Source organism: Hemitrygon akajei, chromosome 29 (genome assembly GCF_048418815.1).
Source record: "Hemitrygon akajei chromosome 29, sHemAka1.3, whole genome shotgun sequence".
In the NCBI taxonomy this organism is placed as follows: Eukaryota; Metazoa; Chordata; class Chondrichthyes; order Myliobatiformes; family Dasyatidae; genus Hemitrygon; species Hemitrygon akajei.
In genome coordinates, this window is record NC_133152.1 from 23,749,003 (window position 1) to 23,766,546 (window position 17,544).

Sequence of the window (17,544 nt, forward strand, 5' to 3'; positions counted from 1 at the left end):
GTTGGTGAGGAATGAGATTCAGTCCTTTGCAAGGGGGGGACATAGGATCAGGAGAAGTAGAGTCTGTGTGGATAGAACTGAGGAACAGTAAGGGCAAAAAGATCCTAATGGGTGTTGTCTACAGGCTACCAAACAGTAGCATGGATATTGGGTGCAAGTTGAATAGGGAGTTAACATTGGCATGTGGCAAAGGTAATGTCGCAGTAGTTATGGGGGATTTCAACATGCAGGTGAACTGGGAGAATCAGGTTGGTGCTGGACCCCAAGATAGGGAGTTTGTAGAATGCCTATGGGATACATTCTTGGAACAGCATGTACGAGAGCCGACCAGGGACAAGACTTTTCTGGATTTAGTCTTGTGTAATGAACAGGATTTGATAAGCGATCTTGAAGTAAAGGAGCCATTAGGAGTTAGTGACCATAATATGATAAGTTTTTATCTGCAATTTGAGAAGGATAAGGGCAGATCGGAGGTGTCAGTGTTGCAGTTGAACAGGGGAAACTATGGAGCCATGAGGGAGGAGCTGGCCAAAGTTAACTGGACAGATATCCTAGCAGAAAAGACAGTGGAACAGCAATGGCAGATATTCTTGGGAATAATGCACAAGGTGCAAAATCAGTTCATCCCCCAGAGAAAGAAGGATTCAAAGGGGGGAAAGGGGCCACAGTTGTTGACAAAGGAAGTCAGAGATTGCATAGCATTAAAAAAAAGGAAATATGACAGAGCTAAGGTGAGTGGGAGAACAGATGATTGGGAAATTTTTAAGGAACAACAGAACTTAACTAAAAAGGCAATACGGGGAGAAAAAAATGAGGTACAAACGCAAGCTAGCCAGGAATATAAAGGAGGATAGCAAAAGCTTTTTTAGGTATGTGAAGAGAAAGAAGATAGTTAAGAACAATGTTGGGCCCTTGAAGAATGAATTGGGTGAAATTGTTATGGGAAACAGAGAAATGGCAGAAGAATTTAATAAGTACTTTAGATCTGTCTTCACTAGGGAAGACACAAGCAATCTCCCAGATGTATGGATGGGCCAAGGACATAGGGTAACAGAGGAAATGAAACAGATTGACATTAGGAAGGAAACGGTGATGAGAAGACTGATGGGACTGAAGGCTGACAAATCCCCAGGTCCAGATGGTCTGCATCCTAGGGTACTAAAGGAGGTGGCCCTAGAAATTGCAGATGCATTGGTAATCATTTTCCAATGTTCCTTAGATTCAGGATCAGTTCCTGAGGATTGGAGAATGGCTAATATTATCCCACTTTTTAAGAAAGGAGGGAGGGAGAAAACAGAGAACTATCATCCTGTCAACCTAACATCAGTAGTGGGGAAGATGCTAGAGTCCATTATTAAAGATGAAATAGTGGCATATCTAGATAGCAGTGATAGGATTGGGCCGAGCCAGCATGGATTTACCAAGGGTAAATCATGCTTGACTAATCTATTGGAGTTTTTTGAGGATGTAACCAGGAAGTTAGACAAGGGAAATCCAGTGGATGTAGTGTATCTCGATTTTCAGAAGGCATTTGATAAGGTCCCACATAGGAGATTGGTGGGTAAAATCAAAGCTCATGGCATTGGGGGGAAGATATTGACATGGATAGAAAACTGGTTGGCAGATAGAAAACAAAGGGTAACAGTGAATGGGTGTTTCTCGGAATGGTAGGTGGTGACTAGTGGGGTGCCACAGGGCTCGGTATTGGGACCACAGCTGTTTACGATTTACATAAATGATTTAGATGAAGGCATTGAGAATAGCATCAGCAAGTTTGCTGATGATACTAAGCTGGGTGGCAGTGTGACATGTGATGAAGATGTTAGGAGAATTCAGGGTGACTTGGATAGGCTGAGTGAGTGGGCAGATACCTGGCAGATGACGTTTAATGTGAATAAGTGTGAGGTTATCCACTTTGGGAGTAAGAACAGGAAGGCAGATTATTATCTGAACGGTGTAAAGTTAGGTAAGGGAGAAATACAAAGAGATCTAGGAATCCTTGTTCATCAGTCACTGAAGGTGAATGAGCAAGTGCAGCAGGCAGTGAAGAAGGGTAATGGAATGTTGGCCTTTATTACAAAGGGAATTGAGTACAAGAGCAAGGAAATCCTTTTGCATTTGTACAGGGCCCTGGTGAGACCACACCTGGAGTATTGTGTACAGTTTTGGTCTCCAGGGTTAAGGAGGGACATCCTGGCTGTAAAGGAAGTGCAGCGTAGATTCACAAGGTTAATTCCTGGGATGTCCGGACTGTCTTACGCAGAGAGGTTAGAGAGACTGGGCTTGTACATGCTGGAATTAAGGAGATTGAGAGGGGATCTGATTGCAGCATATAAGATTATTAAGGGATTGGACAAGATAGAGGCAGGAAATATGTTCCAGATGCTGGGAGATTCCAGTACCAGAGGGCATGGTTTGAGAATAAGGGTAGGTCATTTAGGACAGAGTTAAGGAAAAACTTCTCCCAGAGAGTTGTGGGGGTCTGGAATGTACTGCCTCGGAAGGCAGTGGAGGCCAATTCTCTGGATGCTTTCAAGAAGGAGCTAGATAGGTCTCTTATGGATAGGGTAATCAAGGGACATGGGGACAAGGCAGGAACCGGGTATTGATAGTAGATGATCAGCCATGATCTCAGAATGGCAGTGCAGGCTCGAAGGGCCGAATGGTCTACTTCTGCACCTATTGTCTATTGTCTAATATGATCCTGCCTCTTTTTCATTCTTATTGCATTCTTCTCCACATTTTATTGCCTTCCTGCTTCAACTTGTCCTTTTATATAGCCTTAATATGTAATCTAATTCTCATTTGGTACTCACCCAAGGATTAAGATTGAAACTCTTGAAAATTTAACTCCCTCCAAATCTGCAAATTTCTGCATGAATAATCCAGCAATATTTATGGCACCATGTAAGAACTCACAATATTAGGGGAAGTGTGGATTGAAGGCTGATTATCAAATAGATAATTGAATTTTGGATTAAATGGTAAGACTCTTAGCAGGGTGGAGGATCAGCGAGCTCTTGGGGTCCATGTCCATAGGACGCTCAAAGCTGCTGCGCAGGTTGACAGTGTTGTTAAGGTGTATGGTGTGTTGGCCTTCATCAACCGCGGGACTGAGTTCAAGAGCTGTTCAAGCCTTTCTGACCCTTTGATCCGTGCCATCCAGCAACCCCTCAATCCTAATCACAGGACAATTTACAATGACCAATTAACCTATCAGTTGGTACATCTTTGGACTGTGGGTGGAAACTGGAGCACCTGGAGGAAACTCACGTGGGAATGTACAAACTCCTTATAGGCAGCAGTGGGAATCGAACCTAGGTCACATTGTGCTAACCATTATGCTACCATGCCAGTCTTCGTATCTAACACCATCCCATTCATCCATTGCTTTCTCACTGAACTACAACAACTAGTAATAATATCATCTTGCAATCCTCCTAGATCATATCATCCCACCAGTTCTGATCTTATATGCACCATGGGCTTTAATTGTTCTGTCATTGGTGCTGTGCCTTCTTTTACTATGACCATAAGTTCTCTTTCTGTATGAATCTTCCCACCTTTTCAATATTCTTTCTTCCTTTTAAATTCTCCTTAAACTCACTTATTCAATATTACATGTTGAATTCCTTCCTAAACATTCTCCATGTCAAGGAAGACTTTTGATAATTAGGGGTTTGCTTTAGTAGATGAAAGATGCTCAATAAATGTAGGTTATTAACGTTTACCTTTCCCCTTTTAAGTTGACGAGGGAGCATAGCCTTGAACATACTCCCACTTGACAAAGATGTTTACACGTTCTTGGCGAAGGGATAAGTGTGTAAGGTTGGTGACCAAAGGTCTGATTTCATGGATCAGTTGCTTGAAGTTGGATTGCTGTCTGTGTCTTATTTCTACTTGCTATTATCTCCCGAGTTACTGTGACACCAAAGTTAGACCATTTGGCCCCATCGAGTCTGCCCCATTAATTTATCATGGTTGATCCTTTTGCCCTCTCAGCCCCAATCTCCTGCCTTCTCCCTGTTATGGAGGAAATCTCAGTGTGAAGAAAACCATGATAAGCAAAACACCAATAATTGGTATCCTTAGGTTAGCAGAATTTCTGGATTATCAGATATTAATCCTATTAATTCCCAAACACACTTTTATATCATGTGTTTCTACATGTTGTATAGTGGTATTATATATTTTCCTATGAATTCAATGAGTTTAAAAGGAGTGGGAAATTTACAAGACCCTGGCCCCAGCTGCAAACCTACACATGTGCCTGACCTGTTGGAAGAAATCAGTGGGTCAAGCAGCATCTGTGGAAGCAAAGTAGCAGTTGGCATTTCAGTTTGAGACCCCTACATCAGGGCTGAGCGTGCAACAGGAAGAGTGGGCAGGTTTCAACACATCCCATACTTTGGGGATGTTGTGTCCCTAGAAGACAACCCATAACACAATTTTCTATAATGTGAAGCTGTGTCGTATGTACATTCATCTAGAAATGTGATGGTGTTGATTTATTTACTTCCCCTTATAAATTCTATAGAAGTGAAGCTTATTCCTTATCTCAGTTTTTGTTTGGGTAGTGATTTCTTAAATCTATGAAGGCGAACTTCATAACCTCTGTAACTTGGGAGCCACCTGTATATGGAAGTGAGAGGGAGAGGTGATAGTGGATTCAGTGGCAAGGGGTGGTGCAAATTATGAGCTTATAGAGCCAGCTTGAGGGGGAGTGGGGAAGTCATCTGCATGTCTGATACTATATTAACATTACATACAAGGCAAGATATCTCCAGAGATAAAATACTTCAAGGACATAGTCATAAGAATGATAGAAACAGAAGAAGGTAAGTTAAATCATTCCCCCCCCCCCCCCCACCACCAGTCTCCCCCATTCTGTATCTACCACGGCTGATTTTTTTCCATGCAGCATCACTTTTTTGCAAATACCTCCATATTTCTTGACTCCCTTAATAACCAAAATTCTATCATTCTTTGACAAATCCCCTCTGACTCGTGGCAATCCCCAGTCCATGACTCTTCACAATGAAGAAGGAATGTCCAGGATAGCATGAAGAAGTTGTCAGGTACTGTTCAGCTCGGTCTTCTAATAGACAGTTAAAGAACTACAACAAATTCAGAGTGGATCAAATTATAGGCGCATTTCTTACTTACTTGCGAGGGAAGCTACCTCCTCAAGCTATTGTTGGAGAATCTTACAGGTCAAACAAACCACTTTTATACCTTTTACAGAGAACAGAGATTGTTCTAATCCATAAACTTCCTCCATTATCTGCATCCGTCTTTAGTTCCTGATATTTGTTCTTCAATTCAGTCAATTTGTCCTTAGAGGATGTGTCCTGGTTTTCTCTGTTGTCAAAACATTCCCTCTGCCATAAAACACACACATCCCCTGTCGTAAATCACACACATCTTCCTATAACCCTCCGTCCAAACCAGCAAACCAGCCAAGCAGTTCCATTTTGTCACATTACATTTTACAAATTCATAAAGACTTCGGGGTTACAGATATATTTCCACAAAGCACCTAGAGCTTCTACATCAGGTACGAAGGAGGTTAGGCGCTGTTATCTGGTGGGACACCCCAAGCTGCCTCTTCACCCACCCTGTCAAGCACCATTTGCCCATCTGTGGCATAGTTTGCAGATTCTGCAGGGGAAAAGCAGCCAAAGCAAGTCATCCTCAGCTTTGAAGGACTGAGAACATGGATGTTACTCATTGTTTCACAAACCAAAAGACTTATCTCCATTATGGAAACTGGTGTATAAAATTGCGTAGAAACAGGGGAACAATTAAGATCAAAACATGTTTAATAAACAAGTGGATATTATGAAATTCACCTTATGCACGATTGCCGGTATTATAAAAAGGCAGTGTCAAAATGTATGGGTTTAAGTTCATCTGTTCTGATCATACTAACGAGCTACACAGGTGTTTTAGCTGACCTCTGATAGACAGTCACTGCAGTGTTAAAATAGGTGAGATCTGTGCATTAATGTGGAACTTAGGAGCAGAATTTTAGTTTACTCCTTGCTAGTGATTAAATGGTTTAATCCTAGATGGTGCACAAATTGGTTCCTGCACACTCAATGCAAATGTCACAGGTGAATTGGCAGTATTGACTTGCCTACATTTTTAAAAATCCTCTTGAAATAATGCAAAGCAATCCGTATAGATAATGGGAAATTTTATTCATCATGGTAAGTGAAATCACAGGCTCGGGTATAGATTAAGAAACCATTTTGGCTCATCTAGCAGAATACAAAGGCCGCGAACCTTTTATGTCCATTTACTGTATTTTAAAGATTCTGGGTTTGTTTTGAACTAGGAGTTAATTGTTTGCATAAGGAAATGCTTCCTGATATTTCAAACACAAAAAAAAATCTGCAGATGCTGGAAATCCAAAGCAATGCACACAAGATGCTGGAGGAACTCAGCAGGTCAGGCAGCATCTATGAAAAGAGTAAACAGCTGATGCTTCAGGAAGCTGGGTGACATCTCCCCCTTCCATCTCAGTCCTGAAGAAGGGTCTCATCCAAAACATCAACTGTTTACTCTTTTCCATAGATGCTCCCTGACCTGCTGAGTTCCTCCAGACTTTTATGTGTGTTGCTTCCTGATATTTGTCATAAACATTCTTTTCACTAGTTTTAGCTGTTTGCAAGCTTGTTTAAAATTTATCTTGTGTACATCATTCCATATCGTATTAAAAATGTCCTCATTTAAACACAAACTCTTCATAGCCCCAATCTTTTCTCAAAATCATAATGGCCTTCCTATAATAGGTTTTGAGGTTCTGTTCTAAACAATATTTGGAAACTGAACATTTCACTCACATCCTTTTGAATAATTATCGCCCAGTGATGAGTAATGCAACATTCAATTTTACTAAAATATTTTTAGTTTGTACTTATTTATCCCAGCAATATGATACCGCATCTAAGTATTCTGTTACTGTTCCACAGTGCTTTAGCATGGTAACTTTCAAATACATTATGTTATAAATAATGAGAATAAGTTATTGAATTTGCTGTGTTGAATTTAGTGACACACTACTTAAGCTTTTTCAGTATTGCTTTTTCAAAATACTTTCTTTAACCTTTAGAAAAATAATAGGGGGAAAGCACCAGCACGCAGGTGCTAAGCCTTAATGAAACACAAGATGGAGCTACAAGATTCTTTATTGAGTTTTCTGTAGGAAAACGCTAATATGAGACCTTGTCCTGTAAAGAACCTACTATTATTGTAATTAGTATCAAATATACTTGCATTTACAAACACAGAACTACTTAACTGCCTGATACGTGAAGAAAAATGTTTTTCTTTATATATTAGTAAACTGGCAGTGCTTCCTGGTTTAAAAAATATGCTTGCGTGCTTCCTTAATCTCTGAAAAGAGGTGTGTGTGGTGGGGGGAGGGGAGGAAGGTTTTGAGGGGCTATTGTAGTTGTGGAATGGATGGTGCTGGTCGTTGGGTAAACATTAAGGTTTCTTTTTAATGTAGATTTTCCCCACTGTCAACTTCTTTTGACTGCGTTGTGTACAGAATCTTGGGAACAGAAGCCAGAGATCCTTAATTTTACACAACGAGGGGTTAAGGCTAGCAAAGACATTGCTAGAGGTAGGAGTGAGGGAGGTTTAATTGTGTATTCAACAGGGGGCTGGAGAAATACTTGAAAGGAGATATTTTGCGGGGCTGTTGGAGGGAATAGAAGCACCTGGATTACTCACCAGGGCTGTTAGAGATTCAACGGGCCAAATGGCCTCCTTTCCTGTTTTAATCTTTTACCTGTGTGTGCAATTGCTTCATTTCAACTCTGAGGCCAACTGTAGAAGCTCGACAACAATAACATGGATTTGTACTCTGCCTTCAGGTTGTCTCAGGCTCACTTTAAAGCAAGTGAAGCGGCTTGAATTGTAGCCACTACATGGCAGGTTATTTGCACGCAGCAAGATCTCCCAGACAACGTCTGTACAATCTGCTAGAGTGAAGTTCTTTGAGGAATAAACATTGATCAGTATACCAGGAAATCTCTCTGCTTTTCTTAAAGCAGTGCGGTTATTGTATCTTGATTTGCAGTCTGATATGGAAAAAGGGGATTTGCAGCGGTGAGGCACCCTTCAGTACCACAGTGAACTGTGCTGCATGATCAGGCTGCATGATTTACTGAGGTCTTTGACGTGAAGTTCAATACAGAGTCTTTTGATGCACATCATCCGGCAGTTGACATGTACCAACTCAGAAAATCGTACGAGGATTCGAACTTTTGAGTCTTCCAATAGTTTTTGGCTCAGTATCCTAAGCATTTGGCTAGGCAAGTGCCACTTGTCTAAATGAAGTGACGCCCAACAGATGCAAATGTGGAAAGTACTTTGTTTAAAGCAGAGTGCAGACTTTAATTGGAAAGTAAAAGGAGAGAGGCAGAAATGCAAAGTACTGTGAGATCCACAAGGTCAGCGATAACACGGGAGAGACAATGGGCCAGCGGGTACCAATGCCCCAAACAACAAGCAGGCTGATTAACAGGACACAGACGGTCTGGTTGTATTATCTTAATGTATTGCTATCACCCCTGGGGCACTTGACACTCGGCACTGCTTGTGAAGCATAAAACCAACTGCTGGAAGAATTCAGTGACGCAGAGGGCAGCACCGTAGAAGGAAATAGACAATCTACATCCTAGCTGAAGACCTTCAACCATGAGCGACGACTGTACCCTCTTTTCACACAACTGCTGTCTGGCACGCTGACTTTATCCAGCAATTTATCATTTTGCTCCAGATTTTGCTACTTGCTAAGATCTGGTATTTTTAAAAGAAAACATTGAATACTTAAACACAAGAGATTCTGCAGATGCTGGAAATCCAGAGCAACACTCACACAATGCTGGAGGAACTCAGCAGGTCAGGCAGCAGCTATGGAAGTGAATAACCAGTCACATTTCAGGTCAAGGCCCACCTTCAGTATTAGAAAGGAAGGCAGAAGACACCAGACTAAAGTGGTGAAGGGAGGGGAAAGAGGATTAGTTAGAATAAGTCAAGCCAGGTGAGTGAGAAAGGTGAAGGACTTGAGAAGAAGGAATCTGATAGGAGAGGAGAGTTTCAGAGTTCCTTTGTCTCTGCCACATCTGTTCCCAGAATTAGACTTTCCTTCCCAGGACATTAGAGCTTCCTTTTTCAAAGAACGGGGTTTTCTTTCCTCCACCATTGATGCTGCCCTCACCCACATCTCTTATTTCCTGGACATCCACGCTCACCCCATCTTCCCGCCATCTTAACAGGGATAGAGTTCTTCCTGTCCTTACCTACCGCCCCATAAGCCTCTGCATCCAACATACCATTCACTGCAACCTCGGTCACCTTCAATGGAACCCTACCACCAATCACATCTTTGCCCCCCCTTCCCCCTGACTCTCCACGGGGATTGCACCTTCCGTGATTCCCTTGTTTATTAATTCTTGCTCGCTAATCTCCCACCTGGCACATATCCCTGCAAGTGAAAGAAATGCTACACCTGCCCATTCACCTCCTCCCTTAGCTTCATTCAGGGTCCCAAACAGTCCTTCCAGGTAAGGCAACACTTCACCTGCGGAACTGTTGGGGTCGTATTTGGTATCTGGTGTTCCCAGTGAGTCCTCTATGTTGACGAGGCTCGACATAAATAAGGGAACTTCTTTAACGAGCAACTCTGCTCTATCTGCCAAAAGCGGAATGGTGGGCAACCATTTTAATTCCTCTCCCCATTCCCTTTTTGACATGTTGGTCCATTGCCTCCCTGTCTGCCAAAACGAGGCCACTCTCAGGTTAGAGGAGCAACACCTGACATTCTGTCTAGGTAGCCTCCAACCTGGTGGCGTGAACATTGATTTCTCCTTCCAGTAATTTCCCCCCTCCCCTTTCCCCCTTCTTCTATTCCCATTCTGACCTCTTACCTCTTCTCACCTGTCTAACACCTTCACCTCCTTCTCTTTCTCCCATCATCCCCTCTCCTGTCAGATTCCTTCTCCAGCCCTTTACCTTTCATGCCCACCTTCTTTGACCTATCACCTTCCAGCATGTTGTCCTTCCATTGCCTCCACCTTTTTATTCTGGAATCTTCCCCCTTTCCTTCCAATCCTGAAGAAGGGTGTTGGCCCAAAGCATTGACTGTTTATTCATTTCCGTAGATGCTGCCTGACCGGCTGAAAACTTTTAACTGGATGAAATGTTAATGCGTAACATGCTGCAAACTTTATTTCGCAGTTTACTGTGCCCCGCAGCCAGCATTAAGGGACTGAAGCCTATGAAAACCGAGGCACAGTAGTTGGCCAAAGTCAACAAAAAGGTGGTGGCCGAGCCCGCGTTGTGATTGTAGTAAAACACCGCCACCAAATGGGTGCCCGAACACAGGACAAAGAGTGACACCAGTGCCATAATTAACTTTGCGGCTGTTCGTTCCACCTGTACACTGTGGAGGTGGTCATCTGCAATTGCTCTGATGTGCTGGTTAAGATAATACACGGTGCTGAGGTTGGTGCAGATCATTAAGACAATAGGCAGGAATTCATGCAGGATGAGAGAGACTGCTGCAAATATGATACCATGCTGTGGATTTGGGAATTTCCAGGAACAAGTAAGAAAAGGTTCCTCAGTGGTGCTGACCAGCATTAGCTTCTTGGTGTGATTCACACCAATCTTCTCGGTGTAAATAATAGCCGGGATGGAATAGAGACAATTAACAAACCACACAGCGGATAATATTATCACCACGTAGACGATCTCCTTTGTCTTTGAGCTCAGATGGAAATGTTGTTTTATCTTCAGGAAGTGGAAGCAACTGAGACATAAAGTGATCCAAACACTAACACACTTCAGCCACAACCAGAGGAACATGAACACCCTGCACCAGTTGAGGTTCAGAGACATTTTCACTCCGGACTCCGTGATAAACAGCAGGATGTTTCGAAAAGTTGAAATCAGCAGGTTGACAGCTGCAAAGTTCGCTAGAATGATGTCGGAAGCGGCGAGGCCATGGTGTTCCATCGATGTGGCGAGTATTGTCACCAGCACCAGTACATTGCCTAAAATCCCCAGAAACACCAGAATACCATAAACGATTAGCTGGCCTGAACTTCTAAACTCCATCAGTTCGCTTTTGGATCCTTAGGACTTGAGATCAGCACCTGCAACAGATTAAACATGATAAATAAATTGGCATGACCAAGTGCTATAACTTGTGAACCATTTTATGGTACGTGGATGTAGTTAGTACTTAATGTCCATCCTGAACTGAGAGGGTAGTGAAGAGTTAATTCGTAGGTCTGGGGTCACACCTTGGCCAAGTCAGAACAGGAGTGACACTGAGGTGGCTTCATATTACACATTAAAACCCAGATTTATTGAATTAGAATTGAAGTCCCTATCTTGATTGAGACTAGTAAGTTAGTCACCGCACTATTGTAGCGCATGCGTTTTTGAAGATGAAAGTGGAGCCCAGATTGGCACTTGTGCCATTCAAACACTGCCGGTATTTCCATAATCCTCATCATTAATGTGAATTACTTTTCCTGTTTTCTCTCTTGTTCCTCCTTCTATTAACTTGGTATCTATCAATTAATTATCTCTTCCAATTGCATTTCACCCACCTCTGCTCTGTTGGCAGTCCTTTCATAGAATAGAACTGTCAATTGCAAATGTATGCTATTCAGTCAAATCTATACCATCTCGAAGGCAAGCAGTCCCATTTTCTCATTACCCCTCCTCACCTCTACTTTTACAATTTCTGTTACTGTCTTGGGATGGAGGCAATAAAGCTATCTTTGGTCATTACACAAGGATTGGTAGGAAACATTAAGAAGCTACATAGGGATTTAGGTAAGATCTTGCAAATAGAACATAAATGTGGGAAAATATGAAATTCTTCAGCTTGACAGGAAAAATAAAGGAAATATTTTATCTAAGTGATGAAGTTGCAGAATTCTGTGACATAGGGTCTTAGAGCACGATTCCCTAGAGCCTAGTGTACAGGCACAGCAAGTAATTAGAAAGCAAACAGAGTTTATTGCTTATTGTAGGAGGAATTGAATACTAAAGTTGAGAGGTTCTAGTTCAGATATATGGAGCATTGTTGGGACCACATCTGAAATTTGTGTGCAGTGTTCATCTCCATATTTAAGCAAAGATATAAAATATTGCTCAAAGTAACTCAGTGCTTATAGATGGATACTTACACTCAGTGGCCACTTTATTTGGTATTTCTGTACCTAATAAACTAGCCATTGAGTGTATGTTTGTGGTCTTCTGCGGCTGTAGCCCATCTACTTCAAGGTTCGACATGTTGTACTTTCAAAGATGCACTTCTGCACACTGCTGTTCTAATACATGGTTATTTCAGTTACTGCTGCCTTCCTGTTTTTGAACCAGTATGGCCATTCTCCTCTGACCTCTCTCATTAAAAAGACAGTTTTTCCCTCAGAAATGCCGCTCACTGAATTTTTTTTTGCACCATTCTCTATAAACTCTAGAGACTGTTGTGCATGATAATCCCAGCAAATTCTGAGATACTCAAACCATCCTGTATGACACCAACAATCATTTCATGGTCAAAGTCTCTTAGATCACATTTTTCCCCACATTCTGATGTTTAGTCTGAACAACAACTGAGCCTCTTGACCAGGTCTACATGCTTTTATGCATTGAGCTGTGCCTCATGATCGGCTGATTAGATATTTGTGCTAACGTACAGGTGTACAAATGTACCTAATAAAATGGTCACTGACTGTAGAATGGACAGGTTGCCTTAACAAGGAAAGATTTAACAGATGAAGCTAGTATCCTTTAGAATTTAGAAGAATGAGGGGTGAGTAGACTAAACTATACAAAGTCTTGAGGGGTCTTAACAGGGTAGATGTGGAGAGGATGCTTCCTAGGGATCATTATTTAAAAATCAAAGAGCTGCCCATTATGGAAGTGTTTATCCCTTATTGGTTGGGGCTGTGAATTTTTAAAACTCTTTCCACAATGGTTATTTCAGCATATTAGTTCTCTCAAGTGTCTATCCACTTGTATGAATTTGTGGATTTATTCTGCTTCTACTACCCCTGCAGGCAGTGAGTCACAAACCTTCCCAGAAAAGCAAATGTTTTTCCACACATTTTCCCTTATCTTTTAACCAAAGTATTAAATTTGTGTCCCTCAGTCCTCAAGTAACCGAATGGAACAGCAGCCTTATTTAAACCAGACATAATCCTGCACATCTCCATCATGGCATTTATTGGTTTTATTTTGTTCTCAGGTGAGCTTCTCCATTCTAGTCATTGCAAACCCTGGAGATGTTTTTAGCACCCTGTTTTAAAGCTGTGCATTCTTCTTAAAGTGTGATGACACTACTCCAGTAATGGTAACCAAATGCTATCTATGGGTTCAGAAACTCCATGTTGTAATTCTCTGTGCTCTGTTTTGAATCCCTGCTTTACCGACCTATCAGTTAGCATTCTCTTCCACCTTCAAGGATGCATGTCTCTTCCTGAACACTCTTCACACTGTATTTAGTGTATATTGTCTCCCATTATTCTTCCTTCCTAAATATTCCCAAGACGTAATGGGGCATATTGAATATTGCTCTTCCATCATGTTCTCCTACCTTTTTAAGTAGGTCAACGGGAAACAGCACAAAATGGGAGTTTTGACGGAGCTGGGAATTAAGCCCTACGTTTCACCTCTCGATTTCCTTTCATCTTGTGGCAATATGCTTTGTAGCAATTTTGTGCAATCCAACCCTTTTCCAATTTTATTTTAGCTACGGTATATGGTGCATCCCTTTGCAGTGCCATTCTTCTTCCACAGGAGCAGTCTGGTAACCTGCATTAAGTACTTTTATCAAGCTTCGCTGTATTAATCAGTTTGGAAATGCATATCCAGTAAAGCTCAAAATCAGCAGTAATGTCCTTTCGTATGTTCTTAACACCATTGCAATCACCTTCTGAAGATCCATCTGAGATCTCAATCTAAATAAGTGGAGAATAATGAATATAGACAGAGCCCCTTAATTCACCTTTATCTCCCATGGGCACTGGTTAATCGTTTCTTCATGGGCCATATCTCACTGAACTGAGAGAAAGTCCAAGAAAAGAGATGCTTGAGTAACCAGTCAGAGTATCTGCATCAGGCTGAAACCATGGGCAGTAGTGGGACCCTGAAACACAGCAGAGAAGAGGCACATTCTGGTCTGTCACCAATGTGTTGATAATAGACCCTGTACTTCTTTAAACCTTCAGCAGCAACATTTATTACCCAGAGCTAATTCTCCAACTTGATCGTCCATTGGAGGGCCATGGATTGCTGTGGATCCAGAGTCCCAGCGTCATGTGAAAAACTTAAAAGTTTCGTAGTAGCTAGATTACTATTCCAGATTTTTAAAAAAACATTTCCCTGCTGCCATGGTGACATTGATGTGTCTGTGAACCATTAGTCCAGACTTCTGGGTTGTTAGTCCAGTAGCACAACTTCTGAGCTCATTGCTCTGTGTTGTGTACATAATACATTTACAGAATAATACTACTTCGCTCATTGGGTCTGCACCAGCTCTTACCAGCACGAATAAAATCATACAGTAATAGAGCAAGGAACAAGCCCTGGTCCCCACGATAACATGTTGATGCTTTCACAAGTCTAATTTCATTCTCCCCATGTTCCTCCACTGACCTATACACTGATAACATGTTGATGCTTTCTCAAGTCTAATTTCATTCTCCCCATGTTCCTCCACTGACCTATACACTAGGATCAACTTGCAGTTAATCTACCAACTCGCACACCTTCGGGGTATAGAAGGAGACCAGAGTACCTGGAGAAAACGTGGTTATATGGAGAGTGTGCAACTTTCATTGGAATGGAACCGTGAGGCAGCAGCTCTTCTAACTGTATTACTGTGATGCCCCAGACACGTTCCATTTCCCCGCAATTTATGCTTAATTCCTTAATTATTTTTCTTCATCCAATTTCCTTCTGCGGAGCACTTTCAAATTTGTATTCACCCTGCCTGCCAAACCACTTTCAATGTGATAATGATTTTATTTACATTGATTTTGGATCTGTTGCCAAGGAATGTTGTTCTGATTTCCAGTATGACCTCATAACCTACCTTGTTATAAAGATTAGCTTTATTTGCCACGTCTACATTGAAACATCGAAACCTACAGTGAACTGCGTCATTTGAGTCAATGGCCAACACAGTCCAAGGATGTGCTGGAGGCAGCCCTCAAATTGTTGCCGTGCTTCCAGGACCAACGTAGCACACCCGCTATTTACTAATGCCAATCCGTACATCTTTGGAATGTGGGAGGAAACCAGAGCACCTAGAGGAAACCCATGCGATCATAAAGAGAACATGCAAACTCCTTACAGACAGTGATGGGAATTGAACCCTAATCACTGGCGCTTTACAGCATTGCATTAACCGCTATGCTACCATGTTGCCCCATCACACCTTGCACCTTATAGTCTACCTGCTCCACACGCTCTCTGTAATTGAATGTTCTGATGTTTGGGTGTGTGTGTGACAGGCAAAGCTAATCTTAACTGTGGCACTTTATTCTGCACCCTGTTACTGTTTTACCTTGTGCTACTTCAGTGCACTGTGTGGCGAAATGATCTGCATGAATGGTATGTGAGACAAGTTTTCACTATACCTCAGTTCATGTGACAATAAAAAAACAATTCACTAACTAAAACACAATATCTTATCTCCCAACAACAGAGCTCAGCGCATTATCACTGGATATTCGAAAGCTTTACATTTATCTTGAATTGAATTTTCTGGATGCTTGTAAACCTGTTGTATGGTGTCTTAGCGACAATTCTTAAGCAAAAGGTAGAATATTCACGTCTGATTTTGGGTAGCAATGGGGTAAAGTACATGATGGTCATACAGAAGATATAACAACAAGCATGCCACTCTTCAATATCTGTTAGCAGCATATTTTTAGACGATTTAAGTAAACTGGACCATTTCGTAATTATATTTGAAGATATGCCAGTCTTTTAAACTCTTCTCGGATTCCATCCAGGAACAGGTACGATTTTAACTGACGTTTCGATAACAAGTTTGTCATCGAAACATCAGTTAAGATTGATACCTGTACCCGGGTGGAAGCCCGAGAAGAGTTTATTTTTCATATGCGCTGGTTAAAGCACTAGATTCTTTTTCATCTGCAAGACTTAGTTTCTGCCAACCTATGCTAAATTCTCTGAGTTAGTGGGATTTCTACTTAAGGAGGAAGCTGACACTTCATAATGGAGGAAGGGAAACTATAAGGAAATAGAGAAGGATCAATCACAATGACCAATTTACTGAAAATGTATAACAGATGGTTACTCTGGAACATTAAATATGCAATAATAAACTTTCAAATGGTCACCAGGAAATCTTATAGCAAATACAAATCAAAAAAACATAAAATATGATATCTGCACAACAAATCCCATCACTTCAATGAGGCTACCAGCATTTCATTGAATTACTGCAAGTTTGGAGCCCACCGTACAATACCATCCTCCCTCTTGACTATGTATGCAGAACAAATCCAATAGTACTCACTTCAAAGGTCCGTTGATCTTCAAGCACACAGAGAATCTATCACCCACAATGGCTGTTTTCAGCTGTTTGCAAAACTATTGAAGTTTGCATCTGTACGATAAACAAATAGATATCTAATCTTAGTTAAAGAAGTGTAGACAAAGGTTGAAAATATCTTTTACTTTGATTTCAGTTTTGTGCAAATTACTTTTCTTCTAGTCCATGTAAAAGTGAGTGAAAAATATCTGTCGTCATTTGGTCGGGGCATACATTAAAGGAACAAGAAGACAGCAGCCAAGCCAGGAATATTAAGTCTATCTTATTTCTTTGCAGGCAATTACACAGTGTTTACAGCACTCAGAAAGGGTAGTTGGCTGACTCATCCATAAACCTTTTCCCACCCTTTTACATAATTTCTTCCTCCTAATACACATTTTCATTACTTTTAATGAGCCATAGAGAATAAAAAAAAATTGGAAAATCCAAGTTCACATCAACAATTGAGCATCCATTTGCATCCTAAACATAATTTTATTCTCCCCATTTTTGCATAAAACTCCTCCATATTCTGCCCCTCCCAAACACACTAGGGGCAATTTCTGGTGCAACACATATTTAGGATATGGGAGGAAACCTACACGATCACAAGGAAAACGTGTAACCCCTGCACACACAGTACTGGAGACCAAAATTGAAGCTGTGAGTGAGCAACTCTACTAACTGTGCTGTCCTTGTTATGAGGAGATTGTATTACTGAGTGTAATAAATGTGAGAACATTTAATTTTCTCCTTTATTTATTTCAGCTAAGAAACACAGGAACAGTAGATCTTGAAGAGATTGTTCAGTTCCTTGGGGCCGTTCTATTGTTTAATTAGATTGCTGCTGATGTAGATATCAGCTCTGTTTCCTGCCTTTGCTTGAGATCCCTTGATAGTCACAACATTATACAGCATGAAACAGGTCCTTTGGCCCACCA

The 17,544-nt window shown here is 41.4% G+C and overlaps 1 protein-coding gene across 1 annotated transcript; it reads right to left on the reverse strand.

The window, feature by feature from the left end:
• Positions 1-10,203: 10,203 nt before the first annotated feature.
• LOC140718585 (olfactory receptor class A-like protein 4) lies at positions 10,204-11,136 on the reverse strand. The gene has a single exon (XM_073032545.1). The coding sequence runs from the start codon at positions 11,134-11,136 to the stop codon at positions 10,204-10,206; it is 933 nt and encodes a 310-aa protein (XP_072888646.1).
• Between the last annotated feature and the right edge of the window lie 6,408 nt (positions 11,137-17,544).

Excerpts from the sequence above, each read along its gene's own strand:
- LOC140718585 (XM_073032545.1), bottom strand. The coding sequence starts at position 11,136 with ATGGAGTTTAGAAGTTCAGGCCAGCTAATCGTTTATGGTATTCTGGTG.